Source organism: Equus asinus, chromosome 13, assembly GCF_041296235.1.
Source record: "Equus asinus isolate D_3611 breed Donkey chromosome 13, EquAss-T2T_v2, whole genome shotgun sequence".
NCBI classification, from domain to species: domain Eukaryota; kingdom Metazoa; phylum Chordata; class Mammalia; order Perissodactyla; family Equidae; genus Equus; species Equus asinus.
This window is the reverse complement of record NC_091802.1, coordinates 10,560,710-10,581,048: the sequence shown is the minus strand read 5'-3', so window position 1 is coordinate 10,581,048 and position 20,339 is coordinate 10,560,710. Positions and strand designations below refer to the sequence as shown.

The following is a 20,339-nucleotide window of genomic DNA, read 5'->3' as shown; positions in this document are numbered from 1 at the left end:
GTGTGGTGGGTGTGACAGTGGGGAGGGGGAGTCTGAAGGCCCCCGCAGGCACCAGACAGGCAGGGTACACACACATCTCCTGCGTGTGAGAAGCTGCAGGGGCCAGAAACCTCTCTGCTGCCTCTGCTTCGAGCAGACTGAGGACGCTGCAGGTGTTCCCTACCCCAGGGGCTGTGGGAGAGCTGTTCCCTGGAGGAGGCATGACTCGGATGTCAGGGACCTCAGGGAGAGGTCTGAGGATGGTGACAGACCACTACGTTCCGGACCTCAGAGGAAGCTCCAAGGCAGCAGAGGAGAACACATCAATAAATTTGACTTCATTAAAATTAAGACCATCTGCTCGGCAAAAGGCACTGCTAAGAGAGTGACAAGGCAAACCACAGACTGGGAGAAAATATTTGCAAAACATGTATCTGAGAAAGGACTGGTGTCCAAAATATACAACGAACTCTTAAAACTCAACAAAACGAAAACAACCCAATTAAAAAATGTGCAAAAGATCAGAACAGACACCTCACCAAAGAACACATACAGATGGCAAACAAACACATGAAAAGATGCTCCACGTCATAGTCATCAGGGAATCGCAAATTGAAACAACAATGAGACAAAGCCAAAACACAGGCAACACCAAATGCTGAGGAAGATGTGGAGGCACAGGAAGGTTCGTTCATCGCTGCTGGGAAGGAGAAAGGGCACAGCCACTTTGGAAGACAGTTTGGCACTAAGAAAACCAAAACTAGACATACTTACACCATATGATCGAGCAATTGTTCTCCTCGGTAGCTACCCGGATGAGCTGAAAATGTACGTCCACACAAAAACCAGCACGGGAATATTTATAGCAGCTTTATTCATAATAGCCAAAATTGGCATCAACTGAGATGTCCTTCAGGAGGTGAGCGGATAAACAAACTGGGGCACATCAGTACAATGGAACATTATCCAGCAACAAAAAGAAATGAGCTATGAAACCCAGAAAAGACACAGTGGAAACTTAAATGCATATTGTCAAGTGAAAGAAGCCAATCTGAAAAGGCTACATTCTGGAAAATGTATAATTATGGAGACAGTAAAAGATGTTTGGTTGCCTGTCTAATTAAGCTAATAATGGCTTCAATTTCTTTAACATATATTGGCCTAGTCAGACTATCCATTTCTTCTGCCAGATTGGCAAATTGAGAAGGGAGCTCTCAGTTTAATTGATGATCCTTTGAAGATAAAGCATGTTTTTTTTCCTCTGGGTATCTTTAAAATCTTCTCATTGCCTTTTCTTCCCCAGGAGTTTGACAATGAGACAACGAGGGGGGTGCGTGTGTGTTTGTGTCTTAGAATGAAACTCCAGACTGCATTGAGAGTTCACCAGTTTTTCCATTATTATCCTCTCTCTGTTTCAGAATCCAACCCAGGGCACCACATTGCACTTAGTTTTCAAGTTTCTTCAGTCTCCCGTGGTCTGTGAGTTTCTCAGTCCCTCCTTGTTTTCAGGACACTGACCTTCTAGAAGGTTACTGTCAGATGATCCTGTCAAATGTCTCACGATCTGGGTTTGTCTGATATTTCCCTCATGATTAGACTGGGGTTACTGAGCTTTGGAAAGAATATCAGAGGTGAAATGCTCTTCTCACGTGACTTTGTTTTTATCCTGTGTGACGGCTGCTGAGTTTATTGAATCTATGGGTTGATGAGCTTCATCGATTTTGGCCAACTGAATGCTGGGTGAAGAGTGACTGTGCCCGGTCCAGACCCAGCCCCCAGGAGGCATCACAGGTCTCTGATTACCCCTCTGTGTTACCATGTTGGCTAAGGTGCCCGAGGGACCACCAGAGCACACCTGAACCCAACCTGCAGCTTGGGGCCAAGCTGCTCTGAGCTCAGCCTAGAGCAAGTGATCCCTAGACGTCCTGTTAGATGCAGGAACAAGAATAAAAGGTCACAGTTGGAGTCCACTGACTGTCAGGTGTGCTTCACTATTTGCAGGAGCCAGAGCATCCCACGGTTCCTCCTTCCTCCATCCCGAGCACTGGTGCTGGGGGCCTGGTGCTGACCTACTTCTCCCGGGCCACAGGGGTCCTCCACCACCCCGTCACCTCCTCTTCTCTCCCTCCCTATGAGCCAAGTTTAAAAACAGCCCCAGATCCAGAGGGCCAGCACTGAGCTCACTTCCCTTCCTCTCAGCAGCACGATGAGGCTTAAATGATACAGTGTCAGGGAAAATTTCAGCACAGACATATTTTCTATAGAGAGGAAAATTACAAAAAGATAAAGAAAACAATCCCCAAGAATCTTATTTCTGCTCTATGTGAAATGATTTATGCGAACTGTCCAACTAGCAGTGAATTGTCACGCAGCAAAATAACTGTAGGTCATGAAATACAGGAGTAATCAAGTTTTATTTGACAATAATATTAAATTCCATTTGTTTATTCTAGGACATCTGTTTATCATGTAGTAGGCCAACCTGCTCACACAACCAAAAATTGAAGGTATATGGCCGACCACTCTTCTGGAGCCTGGAGCAGGTACAGATGGCTAGGACAGGGGAGGACAGTGGTACAGGGAAGCAGCTGACTCTGGCCACTTCTTTCAAGTCGTGAGTACTCTGGGCTGGGGTTTCACGGGCTCCTATAAGCCCAGAACCTTTGGAGCAGGATGGAGCAGGGGGAGGAGGGGAAGGAGCGACTCTGTGCAGGATACGATTGTCTGCTTCCATGGTACTTTCCCCACCTCTCCAGTCCAAATCCGGGGCCAAACGCCGCCCTTCACACTTGCTTCTAACTTCTCAAACCCCTCCAGCCTGGCAGTTTTAAATTTCTGGCTCTCATGCTATCGTTCATTTACCCCAATCAGTTACTAAGCTCCGCGAGGCCAGGCACTCCATCCTCTCCTCCTCTGGGATCTTGCCCACGCTCCAGAATGGTGCCAGCGGACTTTGGGGCTGGAAGATTCCACACACAACGTGCAGCAGCCCAAGGAGTGAGATGGGAGTGAGGGGCACCGGGGCCAACCTGGGAGAGGACGAGGTGAAGGCTGGGGGCACCCGTGCAACCCTCCTCTTACCCTGACGAAGGAAATTCCTTCTCCAGAGAACAAAACTGACCAATCCTTAGCCCTCGTCTCCTTCTGTTCCGCCTCATCAGTGATTTGGGAAGGAGAGAATGGAGAGGATGCCCGAGGCCGTGAGAGCATCCCAGTGCCAGGCAGGGGAGTCAGCGTTTAGGAGGAAAGGCTGCAAATCGTTACTAAGCGCCTGCTCTGAGCTAGCCGCTGGGCCAGGCGCTTGGCACACAACCTCCCTTCCATGCTTTAAGGAGGCCTTACTTCCACCATCTTAGTGCTCAGGAAAGGCAGGCTTGAAGGAGCTAATTAACTTCCTTCTGGTCCTTTGGCTGGAAGGGAACCGAGGCACTACTCAATCTAAGCCTGTCCTGTCTCCCAAAAATCTCGAGCCAGAAAAGGGCTCCAGAGAGAAGCTGTTCCAGGTCCTGATAGTAGACAGGTAAAGTGTTAGTGCTGTTTCTCCAAAGACCCAGGGGATTCGAGGGAGAGAAAGAGTGTGTGTGTGAGTGTGAGTGTGTGTGTGTGTGTGTGTGGGAGAGAGAGAGAGAGAGGTGGGGAGGATGGTACTGAGGTCAGAAAGAAGAGTTTCATCCACGTTCCTACCACCTGAACCCCAGAGGAGGGAGACGGAACTCCACACACACATCTCTGGCCAAGTAAGGGGTGGGCCTGGCCCAGGCTGGGAGAGGAGGCCTACACCACACTCCAGAGCACCAGAGCCTCAGATCTTCTAGAAAGGCTCCTAGACCACGCCAGTGATCAGGGCCTTCAGAGGTGAGCTCCCCATCCCTCTCGTTTCTACGTGAGGAATCTGAGGGGCTGTGTAGGCAGGCCCCTCTCTCCCTAATGCCTGTTTCTTTCCCAGAGCCCTGAGGCCCCAGAAACCATCCACCCCCTGCCCATTGCAGCACCCACAGCAGGACCCGACCCAGCACAGGGCCATTCAGTTCTCCAGAGGGAGCACGGCCCTCACAGCCACTGTCCTGCCGGGAGGGGCTTCCCGTGCAGGCCGGTGCTAGGGCAGAGCTCCACTGAAAGTCATGATGGGCAGACAGAGGAGGGAGCAGATGTCGGGCGTGGCCTGGGCCGGCAGGTAGGGGGGCCTCTGGGGTGGGGAGCAGAGGCTGCTCTTCTCTGGCTTGTAGCAGGGTGAGACCTCACACCTGTGGGGCAGGGCAGGAGTAAGGGCAGGCCTGTGGGTGGGGGTGGGTGCAGAAATGGACCCTTCCCTGGGACCCCGTTTTGCTGAAGCAGAGCCGGAGGCCCCCTTTCCTACCTGACCACACTCTGCAGGATCTTCCTCTCGTCCTGGTCCAGACACACGGCAAAGGGGCAGGTGTTGGAACCGATGATCTGCACCTTGTCCACTTTGATCTGCGATGTGCTAATCTGGAAGGGAGGCCCCGGTCAGTCCCCAGAGCCCCGGCCACAGAGCTGCCAGCCCTGGCCAGTTCCTTCCCTTGGAACTGCCCAGTCAGGTCTGGGGGAGCCGGGATGGGAGGACAGCCGGCTCGGGGCGGGGGGGTCCTGAGGGCTCCCTCAGGCCCTGCCTCCTCCAGCCTCTGCTCTTTCCTGAGTCTGGAAGAAGCAAGCGCCCCTGAGGAGAAACCACACCACCCACTGCCCTCACCACGAGAGCCCCAGGAGTGCCTCCGCCTTGGACCCAGGGCCCTACTCCCATCCCCCACAGCCCCTTTCCACACCAACGCATCCTCTCCCAAGGGCACCCCTTCCTCCCAGACACCCCACCACTCCACACCCATGCACGCCCCTCACCTGGCCTCTCTCCCACCCACATGCCCCCCGAGGCCTCGGACACCCCTCCTCATGCACACGCGCGCCCGCTGCTCTCCCGGGGCGGCCCGCACCTGGTTGAAGCCCTTCTTGGACTTGGAGTTCTGCCTCTTCACCACCTCGGTCAGACGGAGCGTCAGCGCCTCCGTGCTGGAGTCTGAAGGGCAGGGGGGCTCAGGCCTGGCTCGGAGGCCGCCCGCCCCCCCCGCGGCCCACACGCCCCTCACCTAGCTCCTCCGGCATCCGGCAGGCCTTGTGGAGGTTGACGGAGGTGCAGACCTTCTCCATGTTGCTCCAGCGACTTCGTCCACTGATGGCCCCCTGGAAACAGCGGAGCCAGACCCATTCAGCCCAGGGTCCCCCGCGCCTGCCACCTCCTCTTCAGAGGGACACCCCAGCCCTGCCAGTGATGGGGGTCGCCCGCAGTCAGCACACCCCAGGAAGCCCTCTCATTCTCCCGAGTCTGCCAGCTTCTTCACCAAGAGCCCCTGGACCCCTGGACAGAGCTTGGGGACTCCCAGGAGGAGTGTCAGCTCAGTGGCTTGGTCCGTGAGCACAGGAGCTGAGAGCACCTCAAGGTGGGGTCTTGATCTCCTTCTAAGCCCAGAGCGAGGAAGAGACCAGCCACGGGCCTGGAGTCTCCGGCAGAGCCAGGCCGGAACCCCTCTTTGGGTCCTTGTCTGAATGTGTCTTTCACTGGGGACTCCAAACCCAACGGTGTTTCTCTTGGCTCAGCTTACTCGACCTCACAGGAGACTTTGATACTGCTCAGCCGTCTTCTCTCCTGGTTTCCCCACCGCCTCCCTGGCCTCTGCTCTGCGCAATCACCTCCCTCTGCCCACCATCCCATGATGCAGGGCTCAGGACCTTCTCCGAGGTCTTTCTCCACTAGGGAACCTCACCCATGCCCAGCTCCATGACCACCTAGACACCCGTCTTCACACTGGACCTCTGAGTTCAGGCCCATCCATCCAGCTGCCTGTTCTGACTTTCTCCTTCTACCTCTCAAAGGCACCTCCAAGTCAACACGACCTAAAACAAACTTATCATCTTCCCCCACTGGACCTGGGCTGCTTCTGAGAAAATGCTAGTATCATGGTACTCACTCAAGACTGAAATCCAGGAGTTTGGCCCTCTCCTTTTCCAAGCCAGCCCTGAGCCCTGCCGCTCAAGTAATCCACATACAGCTCCCATTTCTCCATCTCCAGCACCAGCACCAGCACTCCCTAGTGTGGGTGGCCCACATTTCTCTACTGGATAACCACCAGAACCTCTTAACTCGCCTTCCTGCATCCCTTGTGGACCCGGCCAACATGTTCTCCACAGAGCTGCCAGAGGGCGCTGCCAACCTCAAATCTGATCTTATCACACTCATTCCTAGCCCCACCCCAAACTTAAACCCCTTCAAAGGATACCCCATGCTCTTGGGACAAGGACATAACCCCTCTCATTGCAATCGAAGCCCTTGGTATTCTGGCCCTACCAATTTCTTCAGCCTCACTTCATCATCCTGTTCCCACTCACTCTCTCTGCTCCAGCCCCTCTGGCCTTCCTCCAGAGCCCTTTGATATTCAAGTTGTCTCTCACCACAGGGCCTTTGCACATGCTGTTCCCTATACCTGGAGAACACACCCCTCTCTTCTTAGTTTAATTAACTAACTCCTGGTTTTCTTTCTAATGTTGACTCCATGTCCCTTCTCAAGAAAGCCTTGTCTAAATTTCCTGACTGGGTTGAATAATCCCCCTAGAGGTTCTCACAGTTCCATTTACCTCTCCTGCATCTGTGTGTCACAGTTGTAATTATACACGTTGTGGGATCACCTCACCCATGTCCACCACTCCCTCTAGACCGGAAGCACTTTGTTCCCTCTTGTGAATGTTCCTGTGCCCAAAACAAAGTCTGGGACACAGTAGGTGTTCAACAAACACCTGGCATGTAGGACTCAGTGAGGGTCAGTCCCTCCTGCCCACCACTTTGGCCACCAAGTGTAAGGTAGCCCCATCATCACTATCCCATCCGCCCTTTTACTGCCTTGTCATTGGTCACCACTCTGGCATTATCTTGGCCATTTTTGTCTCCCAGCTTCTTGTCTGTCTCCCTCCTCTGGGAAAGTGAAGGTGGGCCTAGCCCTCCCTGCTATTTCCCCTTGCCCAGCACGGAGCCTGGTACGAGGAGGTACTAAATAAATAGCTTTTGAATGGCTGAAGGAAGGAAGCAAGGAAAGGAGGCAGGAGATGAGGCAGGAGGACGCCCCCTCTGGGGGCCCTCTGGGGGTCCAAGTCTCCCTGGCCTGTACCCCGGGGTGTGATGCGCTCAGAGACCCATGCCCTCTCGTGTGCTCATGGGCACCCCCTCCCACCCCTGCCCCACAACTCTCCCCCCACCAAACCCACCTCCCATGCACCCGGCCAGCCCCACAGCCCCGCAGCCCCCGGCCTCTCCCTGCTCTGCCTCTGGAAGGCCCAGCCCTGCCCCCTCTCGCCCAGCCCTGGAGCCGGGCCCTAACGCCTCATGGAAGCTGCTGAGCACATTCAGGTCAGGGGAGAACACAGCAGGAGGGGGCCTTTGGAGGCAGAGGGGGAGAGGGAGGTCCACTCCCTCCCCTCCCCCTTCTCTCAGCCTCCAGGAGAGCCTGGGAGCCCGGGAGCCTGCTGCGGCCCTCCGGCTTCAAGACCCAGAGACAGGGGGTCGGGCTCTGGCAGGGAAGGATCAGCAGCAGATCCCGGAGAGGAATGGGCCACAGCATCAGTCTTACCTTGCTGTAAATAATCTGTAGTGTTAGAGGGATGGCCTCCCGGTCACCATCGATGCCCAGCCTCTTGCTGCCAGGACCTGTGCCACACATAGACCCTTCATTTCTTCTCTCTTCGGGGGCCCCTCAGAGACCCTGGGACTCCGCCTCCCTGCCCCACCTCCCTGATGACCCCTCCTCCTCAGGGTGCCACCTCCCAGGCCCCGCCTATCTCTAGCCCCGCCCCCAGGGGGGCCCCACCTCCTAGCCCCATCTAGCCCGGCCTCCCCACCCATTTCCACTGGAGCTGAGGCAGCGCCCACCCGAAGCCTTGATGGCGCGTGTGGCAGCAGAGTGACCCAGCTCCAGGGAGTGGATGAAGATCTCTGTCGTCTTCTCCCCGGTGATGAACGTCAGCTAGAGAGGGCAGGAGCGTGGGCATCAGTGTGGACCTCCCGCAGGGGCCCACCAGGCTCCTCCAGCACAGGCGGGCGGTAGGGGGGCGGTAGGGGGGCGGTAGGGGGGCGGTAGGGGGGCGGGCCCTGCAGGGCGATGCTGACCGCGGGCTGCCAGTGAGCGTGGAGCGTGGGGCGTGGGGTGTGGGGTCTGGGCCTTACCTCTGTCTGATAGACCTGCAGCAGCACCGGCCGGGCGGCAAAGCGGCAGTAGTAGAGCAGCATGTCTGCCAGGATAGGCAGCTGGGCAGGGGAGCCCTCCAGGGGCCGCGAGTCAGCCTTCAGAGACTGCTGTTGGAGGGTTGGGGCCCCACGGGAGGGACAGGCGGACAGAGTGAGAATGGGAATATGAGAGGAGGAGAGACAGGCAAACGCAAACACACACACACACACACACACACACACAGAACAGAGACAGAGAGGCAGAGGGAGCCAGGCAGAAGGATGGTGAGATGGAAGCAGGAAACAGAATGATCAGGGGAAGACCCACAGCCCGGCCCCCGTATCCTCCTCACTGAGCACATGGGCCTCTGGGGAGGCCCCTGCCAGGTTGGACAAAGCTGGGAGTTCAGGACGAGGGCTGAAGCCTAATGCCCCGGACCCTTCTGAGGACCCTCCCTGTCACAGTAGTGACCCCAGCCCTGGGTTCAGGCTCAGTCTTGCTTTCCACCCACCCTCCCTGCTGGTTTCCAAGTGAGCCCTGGTCCTCCACGGAGGCCTCAAGTAGATCCCCCAAACTAGGGCCTTCGAGCAAAGCTCGGTGATGCAGCCCGTGGGCCCTCTCCCCCGACCCAGGGGCCATGGACTTACCTGGCAGAGGACTTCAGGGGGCAGGTGCATGAGGCCCAGCACGTTGCGCTCATACCAGGGGTCGAGCATGCCGAGGTAGTGGGAGATGTCATTGGTGCTCTCCTCCCATGGGGCCGTGCCCAGCTCCTGGGGCAAGGGGTGAGAGTCATTCCCAGTCACTCAGGAGGCCTGCCATGAAAGCTCCGGAGCCCTCGATGGCACTTGCAGCCCCAATCTGAGCTTCTCCCTGCCCCTGCACAAGTCTGACAACTTTCAGTCTATGTCATCCAGCAAAATGCCATCCCCACGAGCAGGGCAGGGACCACTCCTGGGGGTAAGGCCCAGGCAGGAGGAGGTACCCCATAGACACAGGTGATTGCTTTTGGTGACTTCTAACCAATCCCCTTCAGGTAAGTGGAACCTGCTCATGTCCACTCTACTCTCCCACCCCATTTGGTTCAGGGCTGGGGACATACTGCAGGGCTGGGGTGCCTTGGGGAGTCTGTGGGGAGTGGGGGCGTCTGGCTCCGAGGGGATGGGCAGGTGCTGGAGCTGGTCCCATGGCTTCGCTTCACGGGCACGTAGAAGAACTGAAGCTTGAAGAACCGTGTGAGGAGTGGGCGATTGTTCTCCAGTTGCCTGGCAAGAAGAAGATGGTGAGAAGGGAGCTCCTTGGTCCCTCTTGGACCCTAAGCCTCAAGCCCCAGATTCCACCAGTACCACCACCCTGCTACCCAGGGCAGAGTGACACCCCCCCTTACAGCTCTTACCTCAGGTTGCTATACGCCCGAGCCACCTTCCCCGAAATCCGATCGGAGCCGAAGACCACGACACGTAGCGTGGAAGCCTTGGGGTCCTCATCCCCACTCAGAAAGGGGCGGCGGCGCCGATGGCGTGATGCAGGGGCCAGGAGCCAGCCAGGCAGCTGAGCGCTGAGCTTGGGCTGGGGCAGGGAGCGGGAGCGCTGGGCCCGGGTGGGGGGCAGTGTCAGGCTGTCCAGGGGGCTGCAGAGGCTCCCAGCCCGTCGCAGGGGCAGGGTATCCGAGCTGCCCTCCAGGCTCCGAGAGTCCCTCCGCAGGACCAGCTGGCTGGTGCTCTTGAAGAGTTTATAGATCCTGTTGAACTTCTGCCCAGGCCTGCGGTGGCCCCGGCACTCCTGGCTGCCAGGCTTCTTGGGCCACTCAGAGGAGCTCTCCTCACTGTCCTCCACGTAGCCACTGTCCATGCCATCCGAGAGGCCGGAGACAAAAGAGGTCAGCAACTGGCGGGAGAGCGTGGGCCCTGAGGCCTGGGACAAGGCAAAGGACAGGGCGGAGTCGTGGGAAGCTGCCGAGCTGGTGGAGAGCACTGAGTCCCTCTCGGCACAATGCCCATCAGTTTCCAAGTCCTCCTCCTCCTCCTCCTCTTCCTCCTCCTCATCATCCCCCAGGATTCCTGGCTGGAGCAGCTCCTGTTCCTTGAGCAGGATTTCCTGCAGGATGTCTGCAAGGAAGCAAGGGGAGGCAGTGTCTGGGTGTCTGGGCCCTGGAAACCCCTCTCACACACCCTTGGGAGGGGTGACAGGCTCAGACAGAAGGGAGCTGAGAAGAGGACAGAAGGAAGGTCAAAGCCAGCCCAGGACTCAGAGCATTGCCCCCTGCCCTGCTTAGAGTCTGCTCAGGTGGGAGGGCTGGTAGGGGTGGGAGGCAGCCGCACAGCCCCGGGGCTGAGAAGACAGCCCCAGCCGCTGCTTACCGAAGCTGTCCTGGTTCCAGCTGTAGGTGTAGCACCTGGCGACAGGGATGGGGATGGTGCGCAGCTTGCCAGGTTTTGCAGTGCCTGAAGAACAAGGCGGGCAGGGGGTGAGGCTGGGAAGGGCCTTGAGACCGGTCCTCAGCTGAGAGAAGAGACCAGAGATGGGAGAGGACCAGCCAGGGCCGCACAGCTGGGCGGGCCAGGGCTGAGCTGGAAGGCGGGATGCTGGCTCGCAGGCAGAGGGCCTTCTTTCAAGCCCACCGTGTAGATGCCGTGTCTTTTATAAGCTGTGAGCACGTGGCCAAGTCACAGTGTCTGTGCCTCATATTACAGGGTCCAAACGGGGAAACACTGGCACTATCTGAGCAGGTGTTTGTGGGAATGGTGTCTCTTCTAGATGGACTTGTAGAGAGGGTGTTTCCCAGGGGCTAGGTGGGGCCATGTGACTGAGGTGGGCTCAAAGGGATCGTGCAGACGTGATGTGTGCAACTTCTGCATTATCTTCCGCGTAAAACAAGCCCCTTGCCCTCCATTAGCTCTCTCTTTTCCTCCTTTCACGAGCCCTCACGTGATGGTAACCCAACCCTAACGCTGCAGACAGGAACCCGGCCCTGGGGGATGGGGGAGCCAGATGTGGAAGAACCTGTGTCCCTGACTGACTGCGTGGAGCAGAACCCCCAGGCCGACCGGGCTGCTCACCTGGGAGCTGGGACAGGCCGTGGGGAAGAGGGGCCCCGCTCTCCCGGGAGCCTCACCTAAGACACCAGGAAAGCCGGCTTTCTCTCCCACCGCCTGCAGCTTGGTCCTGAGCCACTGCCGCGCCTCCGCTGCATCCCCGATGCCAGATGCCAGCTCCTGGGCCTCTGCAGTCTCCGTGAAGATGTCCTCGAGCTCTGCCAGGGTCTTGGACTGAAAGCCCAGGAGGAGACAGGCTTGCTCCTGTACCACGGCCTGGCTGCCGACTTCTCCAGCTCCCAGGGTCTTATTGAGGGCAGCTGTGACCAGGCCATATCACCCACTTCTACCCACGGCAGCTGACCAAGGAGCCAGGTCTCCTCCCCCACTCCCTATTCTCAGCAAGTGGTCATGAGAGAAGCCCAGAGCCAGGGCACTGCAGAGTAGGGAGGGACTTCAGAGGTTACCACTGTGGCCCAGAGAGGGCAAGGGGCTGTCCAGGGCCACACAACCAACCTATTACAGAACCAGGCCTGGAAGCCAGGTCTTCCAGCTTCAGCCTAAAGCTTGTTCCTATACCACCCAGCCCATGCAGTCCTCTGAGGCTCTGTGCCCAGCCCCACTGCCCAGGGTGCCACCCACCTCGGTCAGGACCCAGTACAACAGAAACCCTCTCAATGAGGCCAGCCCTCCAGCCAGTGCCCTGCCATGTCACTAAGGGTGAGGGAGGCCAGTGTACCCGAGAGACCAGCACTGACATGGAGCAGAGAGGGGACTGTGCCGGAAGGGGGTGGTGCTAAGCCCCAGGGCCCCAGGCACATACCTGCAGCCTGCAGTGCAGGCCTGGGAGGTCACAGTGGGCCCCAAAGGTGGCCTGGAAGGCATGCAGGAGCAGGGTGATGTAGGCGCTGTGGGGCGTGTGCCCAGGCGTGCTCAGCTTGTCGGCCACGGCGAGGAACTCGGCCTGCACCTCCACTGGGTTCAGCAAGAGCACGGTGCTGGGGGCCCAGAGGACAGGTCGTGGGCACTGGGCAGCCACACAGCTCACCCCCTTGGAGGCCCGGGCCTCCTCACAGCCCAGGCAGGGCCTGAGGCCAGGGGCTCGAGGGTCCCAGTTCCAAGAAGAAAGCTCATTGTCTACTTTTGACTATTTTTCAGCTGGTGTTTTCAAAGGCCTTTTAAAAATTAAACTTAATTTTCAAAAATAAATTTTACATTAATTTTAATCTAAATATTTTTCCTATAGGATATCTGAATGGATGCAAGATTACTCAACAGGACTGTATTTTAGGTGAGGTGGCTTGAAGCTGGGTGGTCATTTTGGGAGAAGGGGGAGGGAGCAGGGCACCCATGATGTGTCCTGCAGTGTGGCCTGAAGTTTCAGCCCATGCCCTGCTTTCAGGCCAAGGCTCTCGGCACGGGGTGACATCTGCCAGGAGGAAGGGGTGCCACGTCAGGGCTGCACCTGACTCCTCTGCTCCCAGGGACGCCTTTACTAACTTCCAAAGCCATCACACAGGCTAGCATGGGCTGGGCGGATGGGGGCAGCCGCCTCTGTCTCCCTTCTTCCTGGACCCCTGACCCTCTCTCTCTTGGTGCCAGTGTTGCAATTTTTTCATCATGTAAAATTTCAAACATACTCAAGTGTTAGGAGAACTGTGGACCCTAAGGTGTTGATCCGTCAGTTAACAGTTAACAAAACCTGGCTGTTCTCAGGTCACCCACGCCAACCCTCCATCACTGCATTTTTTTGAAACGTATTTGAGCATCGTGGTATTACACCTATAAATGTTTTAGTATGAACTGCTCACACTTGCTCTTGCTCTCACAAACCTGCTGTGTTTAAACCCAGTGCATGGGGCCGGCCCAGTGGTGCAGCGGTTAAGTGCGCACATTCCACTTCTTGGTGGCCCGGGGTTCGCCGGTTGGGATCCCGGGTGCAGACTTGGCACCGCTTGGCAAAAGCCATGCTGTGGTAGGCGTCCCACATATAAAGTAGAGGAAGATGGGCACAGATGTTAGCTCAGGGCCAGTCTTCCTCAGCAAAAAGGGGAGGATTGGCAGTAGTTAGCTCAGGTCTAATCTTCCTCAAAAAAAAAAAAAAAACACCATAAACCCAGTGCAAAGAAGCACCAGGCAGGAGGCGTTCCCACCAGTTTCTGTGGACGTCTGTCCCAGAGCCGGGCCCCAGGGTCAGGGCACAGCAACAGGACCAGGCTCTGTCCGAGTCCCCATCATTTGGGGAGAAACTAATTTTGATTGCTCTATTTGTAAGAGAAGGGAGGGGAGCTCAAGTAAGCAACCTCTAATGAACCCCTCTCCATCACTGAGTGCCGGATCATTCCTTCTGCAGTCATGTGCTGAGCTCCAGTGTGCAGGACCAGACCAGCCAGGCCCACGCCCTCACCAACTGCTCGCTTTCTCTGCATGCTTGTTCCCCGCTTATCAATAACAGAAGTGAGACCATCGCCTTGCTCTAAGCTCTTTCTACTAACCTCTCTGTGCCTTAGTTCCCTGATCTAAAAAATCTTTCTCAAGGGTTGACATGAGGATTGAATGATATAGCGATGCTTATAACAGTGCCCAGACCTCAGTAAGTGCCGGAAAGGCAGTGGTGTTTTCTTGCCATCCACCTGCCTCGGCCCACTGGAGATGTCTTGTTTGCTTACTAAACTAACCTTTACTAAACATTTTTATGTCCTTTCTGTCCCTCTCAAAATATACCAAGGGCTTTTGTGTTTGTTTTCACCTAGAAAGAACTCAATAGCTGTTTGCTCAGGGGGTAAGTGAGCATTGAACCCCCAGGGCTGAGGACGGAGAGGGGCTGACGAGGAAGATCTGTGAGCCGGTGATGCTGGGTGCTCCAGGCTCCCAAGAGTCCAGGTGAGACACACCCACACACCTGGGGACCTGCAAGGGCCCTCAGAATGGAGGCAGCTTCTCTAATGCTTTCCAAACTGCTTTACCCCTGAGTGGTAATGGAATCAGTTTGGGGAGTCGCAACCAGAAATGCTTTTTAAGTGAAATGGAACAGAATGGGACAGGCTCGTCCTATGGGGTAGGGAAACGTTTCATGAAATTTGTTTCAGCTCTGTGTGTGTGTGTGTGTGTGTATGCATGCTAGGCTGTCATATAAAATGCATTTCTTATTATAGGTTCTGGTCCAAAAAGTTTGGAAAATGCTGTTTTCATAATAGGCAGAAAGATATGGTAGAAAGAGCATGGGCTTTTGAGTAAGACTGAGGTTCAACTCCTGACTCAGACAGTTACTAGCTGTGTGACCTTGGGGAAATCACTTGACCTCTCTGACCTCCAGTTTCCTCATCTGAAAAGTGGGGGTGAAGTGAGGTAATGTGTGCCCAGCACCTGGCATGATCAATGCAGGTGGTTTTAATCTTTTTTTTTTTAAGTCTCAGATCTGTTTAGGAATCTGATGGAAGACCCCTGGTCTAGAAAAATGAACCTGTGCACAAAACATCACCAGCAGTTCCAGGGGTTTCCTGGTCCCCTTGAAGCCTGTTTGTTGGTGGCTGGGGTGGAGGGAGTGCAGCGATGGAAGGATGCTGGATGCACAGGGTGGGGCAGCGTAGGAATGGTGAAACTGGGGTGGGGAGTGTCCCCCACCCCCCACCCTGGTTCCCCCTCCCAAAGGGCACTCACATGGTGGAGGAGCGCTGATTCTTGATGGGCAGGCCCTGCTCGGCCCTCACCAGTCTCTGGTAGGAGATTCCTGCAGCCAAAAACCAAAAAGAGTTCATGGGTTTACCTGCTCCTCCAGTGATCACGGCCTTTCGCCTCTCGGCGAGCCCAGCACTGGAGAATTCGGTTGGAGACTCCCAGATGAGGCTCAGGGCAAGGGTAGATTAGACCTGTGGCCTCTGGGGCCCTTAACCGTCGACGATGCCCAGGCCCCACCTTGGCTTGACCCGCCTGGCAAAGCTTTGCTCTTTCTTCAGAGACTGTGGGTGGAGCACCCTGGGAGGAGAACCAAGGTCAGGGTCTCCTGCTGTCTCCTGCTGTCCAGTTATTCCTGGTTCCTGTCACTGTGACCCTCTCCAACCCCCAGGTGTCCTCCTGCAGAGGGTGTGCCAGGCACCCCTCGCCTATTTGCTCACCCTCAGCACCAGCCAGGTGGTGAGTTTCTGCAGCTTCTGCCTTCCCGTCAGCGTCGCACGTGCTCTCAGGGGACCCTCAGGGGACCGCGGTCTTGCCTGATGTCCCTCCCTAAGGCTGAGCCTCTGCACCACAGCCCCCCTCCCAACTTTCCTCTCCAGCTTCTTCCACCTCTCCATCTCCTCTGACTTCAAACATGCAGAGAAGAAATGAGCCAAAGTTTTTCCTTTTTTCCTGCAACTTGACTCAGTTCTGTAGCTGGAAAATAGAGCCTTCACAGTCTGTATTGAGTTCTATGTCAGCCACGGAGAGGAGACTAAACCACAGTTTGCTCTCCTCACCGACGAGGATAACAGAGGCGAGGGCTGGGATCCAGGGGGCAGGGCCACCCGGCACTGGGGCTGAGCTGGGAGGAGGAAGACAATTCCCTCCGGTTTAAGTGGGAAGCCAAGACTGGGGTTAGAGCCGGCTGTAAACACAAGGCCATGCTTTTTGTTTAGTAAATGGCAGAGAATTGCCGATTTATGCTCTTCTAATTTAGGACCTAATTGCTTTGATTTTGGGCCTTTCATTTGATGTTTCTCTTCTGTAATTATGTAATTAATGTTAGGTCTGTTTTGATAGGGGAGTCCCTGACACCGTGGCTATTACTACCAGGACTTGGGACACCATCTGGTGGCCGCTCATGTGCATGACAGAGAAGAGCTCCCCTGGTCGCCCCCTCAGCCCCCCAGGAAAACGCTGTAGTGGAGGTGACGGCTCACCCCCCACGGGCTCCTGGCCACCAAACACACAGACAAGCAAAGTCTTCTCTTGACCCTCCTGCACTTTCACTCTGTAATGTTTTTAGCAGGTAACGCACAGCCCGCTGACCCATTGCTTCGCTCCAGTTCTGCCTCTACTGACCCGGGACACACAGCAGGCTGCGCTCCGGGGGTGGCAGTGGTGAGATGGCTCTCCCTCCACATCATGTTTCCCCCTGCACGCCAGCCGGCCTTCGGCTCCCCAGCCCACCGCCCTCCTGAAGCTTGACATGGCCTCCCCATCCCAAAGCCCAACGCCCCGACCTTCTGCTCCTCCTCCTTGAACCATCTTTTTTTTGAGTGTTTGATACTGTTGACCACTTTCTCCTTGGAGCTTGCTCTTCTCTATTAGTCTCCACAACAAGGAACGTTCGTTAATATATTTCTCTACCAGTCTGGTGATCTCAGGATCCTTGAGTAGACACATCTTGGGACTGCAGTGCAGTCGGACCCAGGAGCTGCTTCACGTCTATGCAGACTCCGTACAACTTTGTGTTTGCCTGGTTTTGCTGCTGGGGGCATTTAGGAGGATGTCTGTGCCTCTGGGTACACCTGCCCCAGAGGGAGTTGTTTGCAGAGTTGAATATTCTAGATACAATAGTTCCCAAGTGGGGCAGATATCACCAGCTGGAATTCCTCCACCCCGCCAAAGACACCCATCAAACGCCCCCTCCTTGGATTCTCTTCATAATGGACCCCCCTGCTTCTAACAGGGTTTGGGGATAATGGAGCACTGGACTGGGGCGTGGGCTGGGGACCCATCAGAAAAGACTGTGCACTGTGAAGGGGGCTCTGAGCCTCTAAACTTTTGTGCAAACTGACTCCTTTAAGCCGGGCCACCTCCCTACCTGCTGGTGCGTGTGGTGAGGCTGGAATCGTCTCCCAGTGTCTGGTACGCCAGGCGGGCCTCTGTTTTCATTATGTTACCTAGTGGTCCTGGGAGGTGGGGACTGCTGAGGCGGGTGTGTGATGTCAGTCTCAGGACCACCCTCCCTCCATCCTCCCTCCCTCCACAGGGAGGCTGCATCAGGGGCCTAGGGCGATGGGGGCCCCTCTCCCATTGATCTCATCACGCCCCCTCCCCTGGGCACCTCAGCAGATGGGAACGACTCTCTAGGACTGGCTTCCTCAGACAAAGGCTGGTCCAAGGGCTGAACAAAAAATGTGCCTAGGTTGTTCCTATGTCAGGTCCTAGCAAGGAGGAAACAGAAAGAGCCACCTCGTCCAGGTGAAGGCTGGGGACTGGCAAGTGGGAGCGGGCAGTGGGCAGTCACAGTGCAGTTCAAACACCTTGCCCAGACAAGTGAGCCCCTTCGCAATCCCAGCCTCCCCTACCCATCTAAGTTTCTGCCCTTTTTTAAACTCGTCACTAGAAATGGCCATTCTGCATAGGACAGCTAACTATGAAGACAGAGGATACATGACAATCACTGCTTGTGTCACCAAGCAGGACCGGTACCAAGTTGATGACGCTCTTACAGACACATCCGTGCCGAGGATGTGGCGCAGGGAGGCAGGCGGCGACACCCTGACCCAGCCGGCCTGTTAGTTTTCCCCTGTGAAGGCAAGGGCCACAATTCCACGGCTCCACAGTGCTCACAGGAACAGGGGAAGAAGCCCGGCCTTAACTGTATTGCCGTCCCAGCAGGAGACGATGCTGTGCTCCTCTCCAGGATCCATGATTAACGTCAGCTCATGGTTGAAGGCTGGAGTCTGCTCTGCACCACACTCTGACACAAACACTCCCGGAGATGGGTTTCTCTTATACTTTCCTCCTTTCTGGGGGTCCCCTGAGTGGCACCTTCCTGCCCCCTATCTCTGGGGTCCTGGGTTCTAGAGAGTCTGGAGGAATTGGGGACTTGAGTCCTGGGAGGGAAGGGGAAGCACAGCCTTTGGTGTGATAAATAAAGGTAGGGGTGGGGAGGACATAACACGGAAGGCTCAGAGGCCCTGACAGCTGGGAGTCTGGGAGCAGAGACCTGGAGGGTGGGAAGGGATGTGGGCTGTGCCAGGTTAGGAGGTGAGAGTAAGATACTGAGGGGAAGGAAACCACTGGGCAGAACTCCACGCAGGCAGAGCGGATTTGGTCCTTGGGATAAATAGGCCAATGGGGATAAAAAGACATGCTGTTCTGTACAAGTGCAGTGACCCCAGGAAAATGTCTGTGGGATGAGGCCTCCGGCCTTGCAGAGCCACCAGGTCTGGGGGTGAGTGACATGAGACCTGCCACCCCAGCCCTTTCACCACCCTGCTTAAAGTCACCCCGACAGGACCAGTCTGGGTCTTCCAGCCTGCTCTTATAGGAAGTCATATATGGCAGAGACTTCTAGGCATCAACCCAACACCCATACCTCTTCTTTACTAATAGGACACTGCATGATAGATCTAGTTGATAAGTCACATTGCTCAACCTCCCGTGCAAGAGTTGGGTGGGGCTTCTGGAAGACCCCTTTTTTCAGTGCCCCCGTCACTTCCTCCTTTCTGTTAACTGGACTGGGCCAGATGATGGCCAGAGCTCCAGCAGCCATCTTAGACCATGAAGTGACCTTGAGGGTGACATTTCCTGCTAAGGATGGTGGAGCAGAAAGATGGGCAAAGGCTGGTCTGGAATATTCGTGAGACCGTGTCAACCCTGGACTGCCTTCTACCAGATTTTTTATCTAAGAGAAAAATAAACCCCTATAAGTTTCCTTAATTTCCCCCTGTCTTTCAGGATCTTGACAAAACAGTCCTGACCAGTTACAGTAGAACGTCCCTCGATTTGGGGTGTCTGATGTCATCCCAGGACTGGAGTGGTATTAGGCATTTTTAGCAAGAATACCATAGAAGTGAAGTTGTATCCTTCCTAATTACTAGTTTTAATTGTAAAAATTTCTTTCATTGACATTGTGCTTCAAATACTTAAATTTTTAAGGGTTATTTGTAATGCTTTTGGTTTTGTTTTTTTTTTTAAGAAAAGCTGCTTTTAGTCAATCATGATTAGGACTTTAAAAAGTAGGGATTGGATTTCAATTATAAGCTTACCTCTGCCAGTTGTGTTCCTCTCCTTGGGTTCTTATCAAAGTGGGTCAAGAATGAAATGAATCTCCCCCATGACATTGTGATATTATAAAAATATATATATGGTCTTCCTTCGTCCCCAGTGCCTAGGAGAGATCTCCTAAAACCCTTATAATTTCCTGAGAGATAGGAGCATCTTTTGTTATTTAGAACAAGCCCTTTTAACCAGACCTGAGTTTATGCACTGAGGTGACTCTTGGTGGGCCCCTAGATAGCTTCAAGATGGAGGCTGGTCCCCTGAAGGAACCAACCATGTGATTAGAGGGTTGGAACTTTCAGCTCCACCCAATCTTCAGGGAGAAGAGAGGGGCATGGAGGTTGAGTTAATCACCAATGGCCATGATTTAATCATTCATGCCTACTTAATAGAATCTCCATAAAAACCCTAAACAATGCGATTCAGAGAGCTTCTAGGTTGGTGAATGCATTCACAGGCCAGAAGGGTGGTACACCCCAAGTCCACAGGGACAGAAGCTCCTACACATGGGAACTTTCTGGATCTTGCCCTATGTACCTCTTCACCTGGCTGTTCATCAGTATCCCTTATATACTAAACCAGTAAATGTCAGTAAAGTGCTTTCCTGAGTTCTATGAGCTGTTCTAGCAAATTATCAAACCTGAGGAGGGGGTCATGGGAACCCCCGATTTATAGGTGGTTGGTCAGAAGTAAGGGAGGCCCGGATTTGTGACTGGCGTCTGATTTGGGACCAGTCTGTGGGACTGAGCCCTCAACTTGTGCTAACGCCACGCAGTTAGTGTCAGAACTGAAGTGAATTGCTGGACACCCAACGATTGTCCAAAGAGTTGGAGAATTGGTTGGGTGTGGGGGAAAAAACCCACACATCTGGTGTCGAAGCTTTTACTCACATCTGAGTAAAAACAACACAGACCCCCACCTACTCGGCAATGATGTTTTCCTTTCCTTGAAGGGGTTTAAACCTTTCATTCCATAATCAGAGACAAAAAGTGGAAAATGCAAATGCCTATGATCAGTAATATCCCAAGAGAAACTTATTGCCACTGAAGAATATCCAGAATTCACCTGCTACCAGCTGATAGGCAGAACTGACCTAACCCAGGCTTGTTCGGGCTTTGACAGGAGGTCAGAGGTGGGAAGGCAGTAA

General features: G+C 55.0%; 1 protein-coding gene across 3 annotated transcripts in view; it reads right to left on the bottom strand.

The window, feature by feature from the left end:
• Positions 1 to 2,374: 2,374 nt before the first annotated feature.
• Positions 2,375 to 20,339, bottom strand: part of PIK3R5 (phosphoinositide-3-kinase regulatory subunit 5) — a 70,196-nt gene continuing 52,231 nt past the window's right edge. The window contains exons 1-15 of one of the 3 annotated variants that reach the window (XM_070482342.1): positions 15,355 to 15,402; positions 14,900 to 14,969; positions 12,063 to 12,237; positions 11,320 to 11,473; positions 10,565 to 10,648; positions 9,601 to 10,312; positions 9,307 to 9,469; positions 8,852 to 8,977; positions 8,204 to 8,332; positions 7,910 to 8,003; positions 7,611 to 7,687; positions 5,082 to 5,175; positions 4,929 to 5,011; positions 4,337 to 4,449; positions 2,375 to 4,223 (exon numbers count right to left, since the gene is read on the bottom strand). In XM_070482342.1, the coding sequence (XP_070338443.1) occupies positions 4,076 to 4,223; positions 4,337 to 4,449; positions 4,929 to 5,011; positions 5,082 to 5,175; positions 7,611 to 7,687; positions 7,910 to 8,003; positions 8,204 to 8,332; positions 8,852 to 8,977; positions 9,307 to 9,469; positions 9,601 to 10,055 (1,482 nt within the window). In that variant the 5' untranslated portion in view covers positions 10,056 to 10,312; positions 10,565 to 10,648; positions 11,320 to 11,473; ... (1 more) ...; positions 14,900 to 14,969; positions 15,355 to 15,402 and the 3' untranslated portion in view covers positions 2,375 to 4,075. Of the gene's footprint in view, positions 4,224 to 4,336; positions 4,450 to 4,928; positions 5,012 to 5,081; positions 5,176 to 7,610; positions 7,688 to 7,909; positions 8,004 to 8,203; positions 8,333 to 8,851; positions 8,978 to 9,306; positions 9,470 to 9,600; positions 10,313 to 10,564; positions 10,649 to 11,319; positions 11,474 to 12,062; positions 12,238 to 14,899; positions 14,970 to 15,354; positions 15,403 to 20,339 lie in introns of those variants that run through there. The other 2 variants (XM_070482341.1, XM_070482340.1) reach the window with 2 other exon arrangements.